This window comes from Bipolaris maydis (assembly GCF_028858645.1).
Source record: "Bipolaris maydis strain C4 unplaced genomic scaffold PSV08scaffold_10, whole genome shotgun sequence".
NCBI classification, from domain to species: domain Eukaryota; kingdom Fungi; phylum Ascomycota; class Dothideomycetes; order Pleosporales; family Pleosporaceae; genus Bipolaris; species Bipolaris maydis.
Genome location: NW_027093866.1, coordinates 1,563,624 through 1,577,688, shown reverse-complemented (window position 1 = coordinate 1,577,688; position 14,065 = coordinate 1,563,624). Strand labels below are relative to the sequence as shown.

General features: G+C 50.9%; 6 protein-coding genes across 6 annotated transcripts; 4 read left to right on the top strand and 2 right to left on the bottom strand.

Moving 5' to 3' along the window:
- The first annotated feature begins 285 nt into the window (after positions 1 to 285).
- PSV08DRAFT_7304 (uncharacterized protein) lies at positions 286 to 968 on the top strand. The gene is made up of 2 exons (XM_014227509.2): positions 286 to 515; positions 595 to 968. The coding sequence occupies exons 1-2, from the start codon at positions 435 to 437 to the stop codon at positions 808 to 810; spliced, it is 297 nt and encodes a 98-aa protein (XP_014082984.1). The 5' UTR covers positions 286 to 434; the 3' UTR covers positions 811 to 968.
- PSV08DRAFT_411119 (Bystin-domain-containing protein) lies at positions 661 to 2,620 on the bottom strand. The gene is made up of 2 exons (XM_014227510.2): positions 1,926 to 2,620; positions 661 to 1,876 (listed from the first exon to the last, which is right to left on the bottom strand). Exons 1-2 carry the CDS (start codon positions 2,524 to 2,526, stop codon positions 996 to 998), a joined length of 1,482 nt encoding a protein of 493 aa, XP_014082985.1. The 5' UTR covers positions 2,527 to 2,620; the 3' UTR covers positions 661 to 995.
- Positions 2,621 to 2,771: 151 nt separating this feature from the next.
- PSV08DRAFT_377945 (uncharacterized protein) lies at positions 2,772 to 4,628 on the top strand. The gene has a single exon (XM_014227511.2). It carries the CDS (start codon positions 2,793 to 2,795, stop codon positions 4,566 to 4,568), a length of 1,776 nt encoding a protein of 591 aa, XP_014082986.1. The 5' UTR covers positions 2,772 to 2,792; the 3' UTR covers positions 4,569 to 4,628.
- A 333-nt stretch (positions 4,629 to 4,961) lies between these two features.
- On the top strand, positions 4,962 to 6,790 carry PSV08DRAFT_7292 (pyridoxal-dependent decarboxylase conserved domain-containing protein). Its single transcript, XM_066093986.1, has 2 exons — positions 4,962 to 5,148; positions 5,195 to 6,790. The coding sequence occupies exons 1-2, from the start codon at positions 5,100 to 5,102 to the stop codon at positions 6,712 to 6,714; spliced, it is 1,569 nt and encodes a 522-aa protein (XP_065948846.1). The 5' UTR covers positions 4,962 to 5,099; the 3' UTR covers positions 6,715 to 6,790.
- Positions 6,791 to 6,827: 37 nt separating this feature from the next.
- On the bottom strand, positions 6,828 to 9,444 carry PSV08DRAFT_206420 (uncharacterized protein). The gene is made up of 3 exons (XM_014227513.2): positions 8,528 to 9,444; positions 7,175 to 8,109; positions 6,828 to 7,123 (listed from the first exon to the last, which is right to left on the bottom strand). The coding sequence occupies exons 1-3, from the start codon at positions 9,211 to 9,213 to the stop codon at positions 6,963 to 6,965; spliced, it is 1,782 nt and encodes a 593-aa protein (XP_014082988.1). The 5' UTR covers positions 9,214 to 9,444; the 3' UTR covers positions 6,828 to 6,962.
- A 455-nt stretch (positions 9,445 to 9,899) lies between these two features.
- Positions 9,900 to 13,515, top strand: PSV08DRAFT_206418 (DNA polymerase family B-domain-containing protein; the record flags this gene model as incomplete). Its single annotated transcript, XM_014227514.2, has 3 exons — positions 9,900 to 10,292; positions 10,345 to 12,539; positions 12,588 to 13,515. The coding sequence occupies 3 exons, from the start codon at positions 9,900 to 9,902 to the stop codon at positions 13,345 to 13,347; spliced, it is 3,348 nt and encodes a 1,115-aa protein (XP_014082989.1). The 3' UTR covers positions 13,348 to 13,515.
- Positions 13,516 to 14,065: the final 550 nt, after the last annotated feature.

The window sequence follows — 14,065 nt, the reverse complement described above, 5'->3', positions numbered from 1 at the left end:
CGATTCCTTCAATAAATTTACCGGTGGTACATTTGCAACGCGTTCAAGACGCGGTACTTAAGTACAAGTGCATCGCTCTTGGCACCACTAACGAGCACAAGCAATACATGTACCATGGGTAAACGTACTCGATGGATTCTACCTTGAATCACGTCTCAACAAACCAACATGTACGCACATGTATGTAGCTATAAGCTGAGAGACGCCAAGCAAGGATGCTGGAAATGATGACGATGACCATCCCTCTACCCCCGCTCGCAGACTACTCAATGTAGTTTAGGCCCCAGATTCATAATACAACACATGTAGCGGACGCTGCGGATGTCAAGCAAAAGCAATAGGTCCCAGTAACATATAAATTCACAACTATCTTACTGTGAAATTGTCTTACACCAATATCTCTCTTTGAATCTCTCAAGCACAAACCCCTCACCATGCCCCACGCAACCGCAACCGTAAATGGCGTTCTCGTCGCCGAAACAGACTCGTACGAAGTCGTTGACGGAAACATCTATGTCCGTCTCCCTCTCCTTTCTCACCATTAGTCTGGCCTCCTGCGTCATCGACCGAAACTAACAAATTGCCCGCCAATAGTTTCCACCAGACTCGATAAAGCAATCCCATTTCACCCCTACAAGCACAAAAACGCACTGCCCTTACAAGGGCGAGGCAAGCTACTACACCATCACGACCAACAAGACCGAAGTCAAGGACGCAGCATGGTACTACCCAGAGCCGCGCGAGAACATGAATAAGATCAAGGGCTATGTCGCTTTTTACAAGAGCATGGCGGACATCAAGACAGAATAAGGCAATACAAATACAAAAAACATCCATTGTTCAAAAGAACCCTTTCCCCCAGGGAAGGGAAATAGTAATATGTTAAGCTTCCGCAGAAGACCCTTTTTCCTTGAACCCCATAAAACGCCATAAAAATGCTCATGAAATGGTCGTTAAATCCCCCAGACAATAGACAAAGAGAACATGCGAGACATCTACGCATCAACCCCCATCATAGTATCATCTCCATCGACCCCGACACTTGGCTGCTCAATCATGACGCCCCTCCCCCTGCCCTGCAGCAACTCCCTCCTCACTTCCGCACTAATGCTCTTGTGACCCCTCGTAAGCAGCAAATCCAGCAGCGCCTCCCTCTGATCCTCAGTGATGTCGTTCCTGTACCTCTGCGCAAACGCCAGCAAACACTGATGCCAAATCACCGGCAACTTGCCTGTGTTACCCAAGTCGCCAGCTACGGATTCCGTATCCATGGCATCAGCGCTGCTGGCACCTACACCGCGAAAGCGCAAGAAGTGGAAGACGAGGGCGTCGATGACTTTGTAAGGGAGCGCGTATTTCTTTTCGAGGAGCGTTTTGATGAAGATGTTGCAGGGGCCTGCGGCATCGGGGTCCGATGACATTTGCTCGGCGGCGATTTCGCAGAGGCGGTGCAGGGCGGCGGCCGAGTGCAGGACGGGGACGGAGATTTTGGCAACGACGGAGGCGACAATGACGGCGTCGCGTTGCGTGCAGGAAATGTCTGTGAGCATGGGGAAGACAATGCCCTTGAAGAAGGCGGAGGGCTTGTAGAGTGCTTTCTTGAGAGCATTGTAGAGGTGCACGTTTAGCTTGTGGGTTTCGCGGATGTTTTGTTGGACGAGTGGCAGGAGGATGGTGTTGAGAAAGATTTGGGCCGTTTGAGGCTTTGCGGAGATGAAGATTCGGGTTGCTGCGTAGGTTGCGTTGGGGGTCCAGTCATCGGGACGTGTGATGGCAACGAGAGTTTCCCAGGCGGGGATTGTGGGGAGGATCTTGAAGGGCTTGGGTAGCTTGCCGCTCTTGTAACGGCTCAGGATGAGGCCGATCTTGGAGTATACTGTGTATATTTAGCAGTGGGGTAAAGAATGTAGATCGTATTATCGTACCTTCCACAACCTTGGCGGGTAGTTCAATGGCGTCTTCTGGAGCACCACCGCCTTGAATTTCAGGGTGTTGCACTTCGCCTCCGGCCTCGTGTGCGGCAATCTTCTCTAGAATGAGTGCAGCTAGATCTGTTCCTGGCCCTGAAGGTTGTGCTTCTTCCCCGGGCCATACAATTGGGTTATCGTCGGTTGGGATGAATTTGTTCCATGCCGCCAAGTCATTTGCATCAATCTCGACCTCCTCGACCTCCTCATCGTCGTCGCCCCACGCTTCGTCGTCGTCCTCTGCGTGTGCTACATCTTCCTCAATCATGTCATCCTCCCCCATGCGCGTCTCGAAGTCGAAGGCAGGGTTGGCCTCTTGCGGTCTCTTGGCCTTGGTTTCTCGTGCATCCTCCTCTTCCAGCTCTCGGCCAATCTCCAAGATTTTGCGCGAGCTCTTGGAGTCTACATATTTCTGCTCCTCCTCGTCGTCCTTGTCACCCTTGCCGCGCTTTTGTCGCTTTTGCGCCTTGTTCTTCCACGGGTCTGAGGGCGCATATTCCTCGGCTAGAGGGTTGTGTCGCTGGTCGCGCACACCGGGGGACTTGGGTGCTTTCGGCATGATGGGTCGATTTTAGGGATTCTCAAAGGAGACCGCTGTAAGAGAGACTAGGGCCTTTGCAGAGTTGCGGAATACTACTCGGCGTGCTATTGGCAAGTCGACTCGTAGAAATTTAGAAAAGTTGCAGCGGCGGCGGAACCAAAAATTTGGTGGGGGTTCGACTTTTGCGTCTAAACGGCCCGCCGTAGGAGCTGCACGTCTCCACTCGCCCATGGTCGCGACTTGGATTGACGACACCGCAATTGCGACTCTAAATAGTTTCCACCATGGCCGACTCACACCCTCCCTCACGCTCAAACACTCCCACACTCGTGCCCCCAATGCGGCGCCCGATTGAGGGAGACAATGCGCCCGCCGTCTCGTCCCCCCTCAACCCCAACCCCGATGCTGCGGCGCGTCAAAGACCAAAGGCGCCGGCACGCGAGCAGCGAGAGAAGCGCGAGACGATCAAGAAGCGTGAGGCTTCGGCTTCGGCGCGTCAGAGCACCCCAAATGCCAATACTAGTACAAAATCTAAGAAAGAGCGGTCGACAGCCGATTCACCTATGAGATATTCGATTCCTGAACCCAGGCCATCCGACTATGAAGCCCCCAAGGACAGCACTCTGCTCTCTCACGAGCCGAATCCCATGTATGCGCCAGACGGAGTAACGGAGCTCAAAAAACCACACGATATCGCTTGGAACAAGAGGGGCTACAAGTACACGCACTGTGTTGCCGATCCGCTCTTTCGTCACAAGCAGTACTACCGCCAGAGCGACTCCAGGCCGTACGGGCCAAGGATGAGCCATGAGGACTGTGACCGGTGGTTCCACTTCGATAACAGCGCTACCATTGTTTCCCAAGAAAAAGGCTGGCGCATGGGCAGAGGCAATGTAGTTGCAAGAGAAGGCCGAATATACTACGAGGTCAAGGTCTTGCGCGGCATACCTGAGCATGGCCCCAAAGATCCCATTGACCCAAACACCGGCGAGACCAAGCCTGGCCCACATGTGCGTATGGGTTGGGCACGGAGAGAGGCGCCTCTTGACGCACCTGTTGGTTTCGATGGCTACAGCTATGGCATCACTGATGCACGCTTCGAGGCCCAACACCGATCGCGCGCCTCTAAGATCTTCAAGCCACTGCCAAAGAATGCCAAGAGCAAGCACATGAAGGCTAGGCCACCCCACGGAAAGCCTATGCCTGTCGAGTATGTTGTAGATCAGCATGTTCAAGAAGGCGACGTCATTGGCCTCGAAATCCAACTACCCTCCATATCTATGCACCGCAAAGTTGTTGAGGGCATCTATAACCCGGCCGTAGATCTAGGAGACGGCTTCGATACTGTCAGCAATCAAGACCCATTCGACCGGCCTATCGACATCATCCGTGATCGTATACCAGTGCCCTACAAAGGCAACTTCTACTTTGAGCAGTTGGACTACCAGGTTACCAAGATGGTTGAAGCCTATCACGACCGTGGTCCCGTACCAAAGATACACCCTTCGCCAAACCATGAAGATGTCAGTGTGCGATCGCTGCCACATTCACACATTAAAGTCTACAAGAACGGACAGGAAGTGGGTATTGCGTTTGAGAATCTTCTAGCTTTCCTTCCCCCAGCAAGTATGCCATCGGTCGAGGCAATCAAGGCTGGTGCGCGCCCGGGCTTCGACGATGGCATGGTAGGTTACTTCCCAGCAATTTCACTGTTCAACGGGGGTGTCGCTCAGGTCAACTTCGGGCCGGACTTTTGGTGTCCGCCAGAAGAGATAGTCAAGCAGCGAGAGCAAGATACACAGATGGCAAATGGAGAGACAGTCGAGCAACGCGTCCCAGAGGGTCGCAGACTCCGTGCTATTGGTGAACGGTACAAGGAGCAGATTGCTGAAGACATTGTCTGGGATATCATTGACGAAGTTGACTTCTTCACCCAAGATGGCGGATGGGACTACAAGGGCGAAGCTCCTCAAGATGTGACTGGCAAGTCTACGCCTCGGGCACGTGGCTTTGCGAATCCGGACGAAAACCTTGGTGTCGAAGTTGGCAAACGATATTAATAGTGTAACGATGAAGACTAGTGGGAACAGTTGCAAAATGTTAGTTTCAGCAAGGCGCATAGGTATACCCAAATATCATTTTTGATACTTGCGAAAATCCGCATGCGATCATCCAGAGCAGCTACGTATTTCACGCTCTCTTGCTATTACCTTGAGGATCTTTTTTGCTGAACATACAAACTGGCACTCATAGCCATGTCGTTCATTTGGTACAACAACTGGAGCCTAGAGCATGAACTCACACATAGGGCCTAGTTGTACGCCCTACGCCCATCTTACATGTGGCTATAATTCCGTCTTTCGAGGTTTTAGCCTCTTGTGGTAATTAGCGCGGAATTACCGACATCGGCATTTGAGTGCTTCACATCACTAATTGACTGATATCCACATGTTGGCGGGATTCCCCACAAACTCTCTAACCCATGCCTGGTAAACACTTCTAGATATAAGAAGCGGCATTCCAGTCTTTTTCTGTTGTCGTTTCTCTGCTTCCATTGTCATATTTGATCAGACCGTCCAGTCTACCCCACGATGGATTCCTCACAGTTCCGAAAGGCGGCGAAAGGAGCCATTGACGAAAGTACGCATATCAATCTTCCCCTACAGCCCTGGTTGACATCAATTAGTTGCACAATACTATGACACAGTAGGGGAACGACCAGTCCTGCCCGCTGTCAAGCCAGGTTATCTCCGCCCTCTCCTCCCATCCTCAACCCCAGAAGAAGGCGAGCCATGGGAAACCATCCAAGCAGACATCGACCGCGTAATCATGCCTGGTCTCACGCACTGGCAATCCCCCAAATTCATGGCCTTTTTCCCCTGCAACTCCTCCTTCGAAGCCATGCTGGGTGAAATGTACAGCGGAGCCTTCAACGCCGCAGCCTTCAACTGGGTCTGCTCGCCCGCCATCACGGAGCTCGAAACCGTCGTCATGGACTGGGTCGCCAAGCTCATCGCCCTACCCAGTGACTTTCTCAGCGACGGCGAAGGCGGAGGCATCATCCAAGGCACCGCCAGCGAAGTCGTCCTCACCGCGCTCGTCGCCGCCCGCGAACGCATCATCCGCCGCAAACTAGGCGACATGCCCGAAGGCGAAGAAAGACTCGACGCTGCAGCAGATATACGCAGCAAACTCGTAGCCCTGGGCTCCGAACACGCGCACTCCTCAACCCAAAAGGCAGCAATCATTGCAGGAACACGGTTCCGCACCGTTCCTGCACCTAGAGAATCAAACTACAGTGTCACCGCTGCCGCGCTCCGCAGCACAATCGAAGCCTGCCGCGCAAAAGGCCTCGAACCATTCTACTTCACCATCACCCTTGGCAGCACGGGGACCTGCGCCATCGACGATCTCGCCGGCATCGCACAGCTCGCACAGGAGTACCCCAATCTCTGGATCCACGTCGACGCCGCATATGCCGGCTCCGCGCTCGTCTGCCCTGAATACCAGCATCTGTGCCCCCCAATCGCATCGTTTGACTCGTTCAATTTCAATCTGCACAAGTGGCTGCTTGTGAACTTTGATTGCTCTGCTTTCTTTATCAAGAAGAGGAAGGATCTTATGGATACGTATTCCATCACCCCGAGTTACCTGCGCAATCCGCACTCGGATCAGGGTCTTGTGACGGATTACCGCGACTGGCAGATTCCGCTAGGCCGCCGCTTTCGTAGCTTGAAGGTGTGGTTTGTACTCCGGAGCTACGGAGTATCGGGCCTGAGGGCGTTCATACGCAAGCATGTTGAGTTGGGCGTGTATTTCCAGAATTTGCTCGAGCAACGCAAGGATCTTTTTAGGGTGGAGACTGAGGCAGCGTTTGGGCTTGTGACTTTTCAGATTAAACCCAAGGCTGTGACTCGGCAAGATGGCGATGTGGGTGTGGCGGCGAATCGGCCGGATCCCAGCCATGGGGCGCTGCAGAATGGGTTCCAGGGCGATGCTGAAGCACAGTATGCTGAGATGGTGAATCAGCGGACAAAGGAGGTGTATGAGAGGGTGAATAACAAGGGAGATTTCTTTTTAACAAGTACGGTAATTGGGGGGAGGTATGTAATTCGGGTTGTTAGTGCAACGACCAAGAGTGAGGAGAAGTGGATGAAGATGTTGTTTGACGAGTTGGTGGAGACTGCTGAGGTGAAGACGGCATGAGGGTAGTTGGATATGCTGTGATTAAGCTGGTAGTAGAAGTATAGATATAGGCTCTCTCTTGTCTATCGCAATGTATGTGTAGTCAACCAGGTTCGATCATAGCTTGGAGCATTATGAGCCGAACCCCGGATATTGATCAGGGTCCGTGTTTTTATTTGTTTACAATAGTTGAATGTATTTGTGGACCAGGTATCTCGTGGCTCTCGCGTGAGAAGTTCCACTGTAAATCATTGGAAATACTGGAATTATCAGTCAAGCCGCAGTATCCTGACTGCGTTGCCGCCCAGCACATCTTGAGCTTTCTTGTCATCCGTTGCAAACGCCTTCGATATAGCGCCGTAATTCGCATTGACGCTATGCCACTCCTTTGCATCTTCTTCCAGCGGTGGGAAGAATGGGTGATCAGTACCTAGTCACAATCAGTCTCGCACCCAAGAAATACCCCAATTTAGCCACTTACCAAACAACAGCCTGTCTGATCCCGACGCATCTAGTGCCGCCTTCAATCCCACTTCAGAGTAGATTACTGCATCAAGGTAGATGTTGGTCTTCAGTATGTCCCACACGTCTCTCCTATTCTGTGTCTTGCCATGTTTCTTCAAATGCCCATCATGCAAGATACACGACTCAATCCTTCCAGCCAAAAATGGCAATGTACCTCCTGAATGCGCAAGCAATACGCTGAGCTTTGTGAACCGGTCCCAGACTCCGCTCAAGAGCATTCTGCTCACTGCAATTGTGGTTTCAAGGGGGAACCCAAGTGCTAATGGTAGCACATGGCCGTATTCGCTCGCACGGGGACCGTAGACTGAAGCAGGAAGACCGTAGTGGGGGTGCAGGAAGATAAGTTGCTGGTGCTTCTCAAGCGCTGCATAGACTGGGTCAAGCTTCGCATCGTCCAGTCCCTGTCCCAGACCCGATGTACCCATGATAACACCCCTGGCGTACTTAAGGGTACTCAATCTCTCAATCTCGGCAGTTATAACCTCGGGTGAGGCAGATAGTGGAAGTGTGCCGAAGAAGTACAATCGTCCGGGATATTGCGAGCATTGGTCGTTGACGTCGTCATTTATCTTCTTGGCCGCCTCTCCCGCCTCTTCAGCAGGTAAAAAGTCCAACCATGGGTTCGCCAGTGAAATGACTGACTTGTCAATCTTGTGGAGGTCCATAAATGCTATCTTCTCCTTGATCTCGTAGTACTCTTGGCCAATTGGGCGACCGCGCGAGGTGGACGGCATTGAGGGGTCATCTTCGCCTGGTAGGATGATCAAACGGGCAGAATCCGGGGCGTCTGGGAATGTGCGAACATATGGAACGGTTGAGCGTGAGCGCAGAAGTTCCATGTATTTAGGGGGGTAAACATGGGTGTGAATGTCAACAATCGGCATGTTGGCGCTCAGAAACGTGTTTGTATGCGTCAATGTCCTGGAAGGCAGTGGGTGCGCAATCGCTTTTTCGTGTAGAACAAGAAGAAAAAAGTAAGTGAAGTTTTGGACTAATTCATCATCTTGCATTCGAGATAGCGCTGGACATTTGACCCTGGCGGGGTAGCTTTGGGTTGCCCCACTACAAAGCGCCGACCATCCCACCTTCCCCAAAAGGCAAGGAACGATGGAGTCACTTTTTATGCTGTTGACGGAGATGGCCGTAGGAGAATTGGTCATTTTGGGATGTCGTGATAAGCCAAAATGTGTACGTATCTACAAAGGGGGTTTCCAATCTTTCATTCGAAGCAGCACTCAACAGCATGCGGCCATCCTATCAAGCGCGAGTCCTCAAGAAGAGGTTCGCTGGCTTGTCCCATGTTTTGAACTCTTCGTCCACCTCATACTGAATATCGCCAGTCCCCTCGTCCTTGAATCCTAGTCTCTGGTACACTGCTCTTCCCATAGCACTGCCCTCAGTTGTACACTCCAGATCGCCTCTCTTCTTCGCTTCAGCAAGACCGACTTCAACAAGCTTCGAAGCAATGCCGCGGCGTTGGTAGGCTGGATCGACGGCACATATATCTAGGGTAAAAATGGCAGGCGGGTTGCGTCCTGACTCCTTGACTTCGTGCATGTATGCAATACGGCGCTTCCAAAGCGAGCGCAACATTTGAGTTGCAAATCGTCGTTTCGTTTCGTCGAAGTTGGTAAGGGATGCACTCACGTCGTCTGAGAAAGGATCACCGTAGCCTTCTACAAATGACAGTTGCCTCCAGATAGCCATACCAACAACTCGTCTCTCTCCAGGTTCATTTGGGTCGGGAAGGGTAGCCTTTAGATAGATGGCATTAGGCTGTCCATCCTTGTTGGTGGTGACAGACTGCCATTTCTCCATTAATCCTTTGGCGTGTTTTGCTTGTCCTTCTTCTGTGTCCCACCCAGGATTCATCAGCATCCAGATGGAGTCTTTTGCTTGACGCCCAAAAGCTTCGGACACACAATGTTGTGCCTGCTTGAAATCTTTTTCGGTCTCGAAGGGAGATATGACAACGTCATTAGTGTTGGAAGTCATGTTGAGGGCAGTGCAAAGATTGTGTCTGTCGTATTGCGTTGGATCCAGTGTGTTGAAAGCAACGATACTTTTTTACGTATTTTCGAGTCGGCAGATGGAGAAACCAAAATCAAGCTGGGATCTAATGACATACTAACTTAAAGCCGCGGGTCACGTCCGCACCCAGCGGGGAAGCTTGGCAGGGTGTCTTGAAGTCCAGAAGATGCCAAACGGACGCTGCGGATGTCGAAACACACAATCAATCTGCTGTGAACATGGTTGAAAGCATCCAAAGTTCAACCATACAAACCCACTACTATCTGACGTCCATGGTCATGGTTAGCAGCTCAATTAGATGTATGAAAAACAACTATGGGAAACACCGAAATTTCAGTACAGGTGTTCTGATACGGTTACTATGTCTGCCAATTAACCTGTAGGGTGCTGGAACATCGATTGAGAAATGTAGCAGTTGGTCAAGATGACAAGAGGCCTGTCATCACGTGCAGACGGTAGAAGGCAATGACTAGCGTGGCGGCAATCAATTAGCAGGGATGACGCGCTCGCGCCTCGCACACGGTTCGCGTTCCCCTAGGCACTTTGCGCAACCATTCAACCCGACCAGACCCAACAACAAACATACCCTCTTTTTTCAAACTGCCATATACCGCTCTTTCGGGTGTTGTGTCTGTTGGTCATATACAAAGATGCCGGGTACAGTAACAAGAGCGCCGGCGAAACGCGCTCTCGCCGAGACGTCTAATACGCGCACCAATGTACAGACATCGCCCCGCTCCACAAAGAAGTTGAAGTTCCAGGATGGCAAGAACAAGAGCAAGGCACCCGGAAGGATGGCCAACGATTCGTTTAACTCGAGCCAGCCAGGCCCCAGTCAGTTTGAGGAGACATTGGAGAAAATGACACAGGATATGGAGACCCTCCAGAAGGAGAACACCGAAAAGGACCAGCAATGGCGACGGCCGCCATTGCCTCATGAATTCAGCGAGTTGACCAACAACCTCGTGTTCCAGCAAATTGAGGCTGAAGAAGGCGTGCTCCATGGAGGCAAAACCACGGTCAAACTGTTCGGCGTGACAGAGGTAAGAAGCCGCCAGATACATAAATCAAGCAATGTTAACAAGTACATCACAGACTGGTCACTCCGTCCTCCTCCACGTAACTGGATTCCAACACTACTTCTACGTCGCTGCCCCCGTCAACTTCCAACAGGCCGACTGCGAGCCCTACAAAATCTTCCTCGAAGCCGAATGTCAAAAGAGTTTCAATCAACACTCCGCCGTCATAGCATCAGTGAAAATGTGCATGAGAGAAAACATTCTACGCTTCCAGGGCAACCAAAAGAGCCCATACCTCAAGATCACCGTCACCGACCCCAAGTTGATCAACCGCGTACGCATGATGGTACAGAAGGGCAATGCCAACTACAAGCGACTCTGGCCGGCCAGAGAGGATGGTATCCTCACATTTGACAACATCGCCTATGTATTACGATTCATGATTGACACAAAGGTCACCGGCATGTGCTGGGTCGAAGCCCCTGCCGCCAAGTGGAAGATGATCAATGCACGAGACCGGCACTCCAACTGCCAGATTGAGGGTCAGGTACATTATGAAGACCTTATCGCTCACCAAGCTGAAGGCGAGTGGGCAAAAATTGCCCCTCTTCGCATCCTCTCCTTCGATATCGAGTGCGCTGGCCGCAAAGGTGTCTTCCCAGAGGCAAATGTAGACCCTGTGATTCAGATTGCGAACGTTGTTACAAAATATGGAGATGACAAGCCCTTTGTTAGGAACGTCTTCTGTCTAGACACAGTCAGCCCCATCGTTGCAACACAGATTCTGTCCTTTCAGGACGAGGGCGATATGCTGATGAAGTGGCGCGACTTTCTTGACGAGGTCGACCCAGATGTCATCATTGGCTACAACACCAGTAACTTCGATTTCCCATATTTGCTCGATCGCGCCAAGCATCTGAAACTCCAAAAGTTTCCTTATTGGTCACGTCTCAAGACGGTTCAGTCAAAGGTGGAAACATCCAACTTCTCTAGCAAGCAAATGGGGTCTAGGGACACTAAAACCACCAACACCAACGGTCGTCTCCAACTCGACTTGCTTCAGCTGGTCCAAAGGGACCATCAGCTTCGAAGTTACACACTCAACTCTGTATGCGCTCATTTCCTGAAAGAACAAAAAGAGGATGTACACCATAGCATGATTACAGAACTGTTCAACGGTGACTCCAACTCGCGAAGACGTTTGGCTGTATACTGTCTCAAGGATGCCTATCTCCCTCAACGTCTTCTCGACAAGCTTATGTGTCTGGTCAACTATACGGAGATGGCTAGGGCTACAGGTGTTCCTTTCAATTACATTCTCTCTCGAGGACAACAAGTGCGCTTCATCAGTCAGTTGTTTCGTAAGGCTCTCGAGCATCAGCTCGTTATTCCGGACCTTCCAAACCAAGGCGACAACGGCGATCAATACGAAGGTGCGACTGTCATTGAGCCCAAGCGTGGTTACTACAAAGAGCCCGTTGCTACTCTCGATTTTGCTTCACTATACCCTAGTATCATGCAAGCCCACAACCTATGTTACACGACGTGGCTGGATCGACAGACGGTGGAGAAGCTCAAGATGAAGAAGGACGAGGACTACATCGTGACTCCTAATGGAGACATGTTCTGTACCGCCAAAACGCGGAAGGGACTCTTGACTGAAATTTTAGAAGAACTGCTGAGCGCACGTAAGAAAGCAAAGAAGGAATTGGCGGTTGAGACGGACCCTTTCAAGAAGGCTGTGCTCAACGGTCGTCAGTTGGCTATGAAGGTCACCGCCAACTCCGTCTATGGTCTGACTGGTGCCACCAACGGAAAGCTGCCCTGTCTTGCGATCGCCAGTAGTACCACCAGTTTCGGTCGTCAGATGATTGAAAGAGCCAAAGCTGAAGTCGAGGCCAAGTACAATATCGCAAATGGATACTCGCACGATGCCGAGGTCATCTACGGTGATACCGATTCGGTCATGGTCAAGTTCGGTACCACGGAATTAGCAGAAGCAATGAAACTGGGCGAAGAGGCGGCGAAATACGTGACATCGAAGTTTCTCAAACCCATCAAGCTGGAGTTCGAAAAGGTCTACTTCCCCTATCTCCTCATCAACAAGAAGCGATATGCTGGTCTTTACTGGACGAACCCCAACAAATGGGACAAGATGGATACCAAGGGTATCGAGACGGTCCGTCGTGACAATTGTCGACTTGTTCAAACTGTCATCGAGACCTCTCTCCGCATGTTGTTGATCGATCAAGATCCTGAGGGTGCACAAGAGTAAGTCAGCCAGCTTTGGAAAACATATTCCACGCTAACATGAAGCAGGTTCGTCAAGGAGACCATTGCAGACCTTTTACAAAACAAAATCGATATGTCCAATCTAGTCATCACCAAAGCCCTTACAAAACAGGAAGACAAGGACGGCAAAGGTGGTTACGCCAACAAGCAGGCGCACGTGGAACTCGCGGAGCGTATGAAGAAACGTGACGCTGGTTCAGCACCTGCTCTTGGTGACCGTGTCGCGTATGTCATGGTCAGGGCTGCCACTGGCGCAAAGAATTTCGAAAAGTCCGAAGACCCAATTTATGTTCTTGAGAACAACCTACCCATCGATACACGTTACTATCTCGACAACCAACTCGCAAAACCGCTGGGCAGAATTTTCGAGCCTATTTTAGGCGAAAAGAAAGCAGCCTCACTCCTCACAGGTGAACACACACGATCCATCTCCGTCGCTGCACCCACCATGGGTGGTCTCATGAAGTTTGCAAAGAAGACACAAACATGTATGGGCTGCAAGAAGCCTCTTACCGCCGCACACGAAAAGGACGGTGCAGTTTGTGAGAACTGTCGACCTCGTATTCCTGAGCTATATACAAAGACTTTGACCAAGGTCAGTGAGCTCGAGGTGCGTTTCTCTCGTCTTTGGACGCAATGTCAGCGCTGCCAGGGAAGTGTTCACTGTGAAGTCATCTGTGCGTCAAGAGATTGCCCAATCTTCTACATGCGCATGAAGGCAAGGAAAGACGTCGAGGATGCAGGCAAGGAGCTGGTGCGGTTTGACAAAGATGCTGCACTCTGGTAATGGCATGTTGTTCGCTCTCTGGAGGAGCGAGGCGTTTTGGTGTTTTGTAATGTATATCCACCTGTATATCAAGGGCGGTATGCGGTCAGGGTTCAAGAAAACATAGCGATATCCGTATGATCATGTTTAGTAATTACTGTTGTCACCAATCTACCTCGTACAGAATCATGAAAGTGACACCGCTGTCATTGGTTTGTTCTCGGTATCCGGTGATTTGATCCGACGTCGTGGTGACTATCGTTCCCTTGCTCTCTGCAATTGCGTTCTGCTCAGCGCGAATTTATTTGGTACAATGACGGTGCATCGTATCGCCATTGCAAGATACAGAATGAATGCGGCACAAAGAAAGTAATTTTGGGATCCCACTGCCCGTTGAATACAGATATAGACTCTGATTCGTGCGGTTATGGAGAGGGAGGCTGGGATGACGGCGGTGTAAGCGTATGTGATTGCAAATTAATGTTTGTATTTCAATGATTGAAGCACAGTAAGCTCATGCGTTCCTCTTACGGGTAACAGGCAGGGCTCGGCGTGGAAACAAGAGGAAGAAAGCCTGTGATGTTTGGAGACATGACTTGAGCAGGAATCCAATCTTACATTGTCGTGCTCTATTAATTTAGTGATTTTCAGGGCCTAGACAAGAGACTTCCAACGAGCATGTCTCACATGGCAGCAACTTGGTACTAGTTCTTGCATAGAAGATTTTAGTCGACTTGGA

What these genes read in the sequence shown, in the direction of transcription:
- PSV08DRAFT_7292 (XM_066093986.1), top strand. Translation starts at nt 5,100, where the DNA reads ATGGATTCCTCACAGTTCCGAAAGGCGGCGAAAGGAGCCATTGACGAA. An exon ending in GAAAGGAGCCATTGACGAAA is followed by an intron (nt 5,149 to 5,194) that starts GTACGCATATCA and finishes GACATCAATTAG; the next exon opens with TTGCACAATACTATGACACA.
- PSV08DRAFT_377945 (XM_014227511.2), top strand. Translation starts at nt 2,793, where the DNA reads ATGGCCGACTCACACCCTCCCTCACGCTCAAACACTCCCACACTCGTG.
- PSV08DRAFT_206420 (XM_014227513.2), bottom strand. Translation starts at nt 9,213, where the DNA reads ATGACTTCCAACACTAATGACGTTGTCATATCTCCCTTCGAGACCGAA. An exon ending in CAGTATGAGGTGGACGAAGA is followed by an intron (nt 8,110 to 8,527) that starts GTTCAAAACATG and finishes CACGTTTCTGAG; the next exon opens with CGCCAACATGCCGATTGTTG. An exon ending in ATCAGACAGGCTGTTGTTTG is followed by an intron (nt 7,124 to 7,174) that starts GTAAGTGGCTAA and finishes GATTGTGACTAG; the next exon opens with GTACTGATCACCCATTCTTC.
- PSV08DRAFT_411119 (XM_014227510.2), bottom strand. Translation starts at nt 2,526, where the DNA reads ATGCCGAAAGCACCCAAGTCCCCCGGTGTGCGCGACCAGCGACACAAC. An exon ending in ACCCGCCAAGGTTGTGGAAG is followed by an intron (nt 1,877 to 1,925) that starts GTACGATAATAC and finishes AAATATACACAG; the next exon opens with TATACTCCAAGATCGGCCTC.
- PSV08DRAFT_7304 (XM_014227509.2), top strand. Translation starts at nt 435, where the DNA reads ATGCCCCACGCAACCGCAACCGTAAATGGCGTTCTCGTCGCCGAAACA. An exon ending in TCGTTGACGGAAACATCTAT is followed by an intron (nt 516 to 594) that starts GTCCGTCTCCCT and finishes GCCCGCCAATAG; the next exon opens with TTTCCACCAGACTCGATAAA.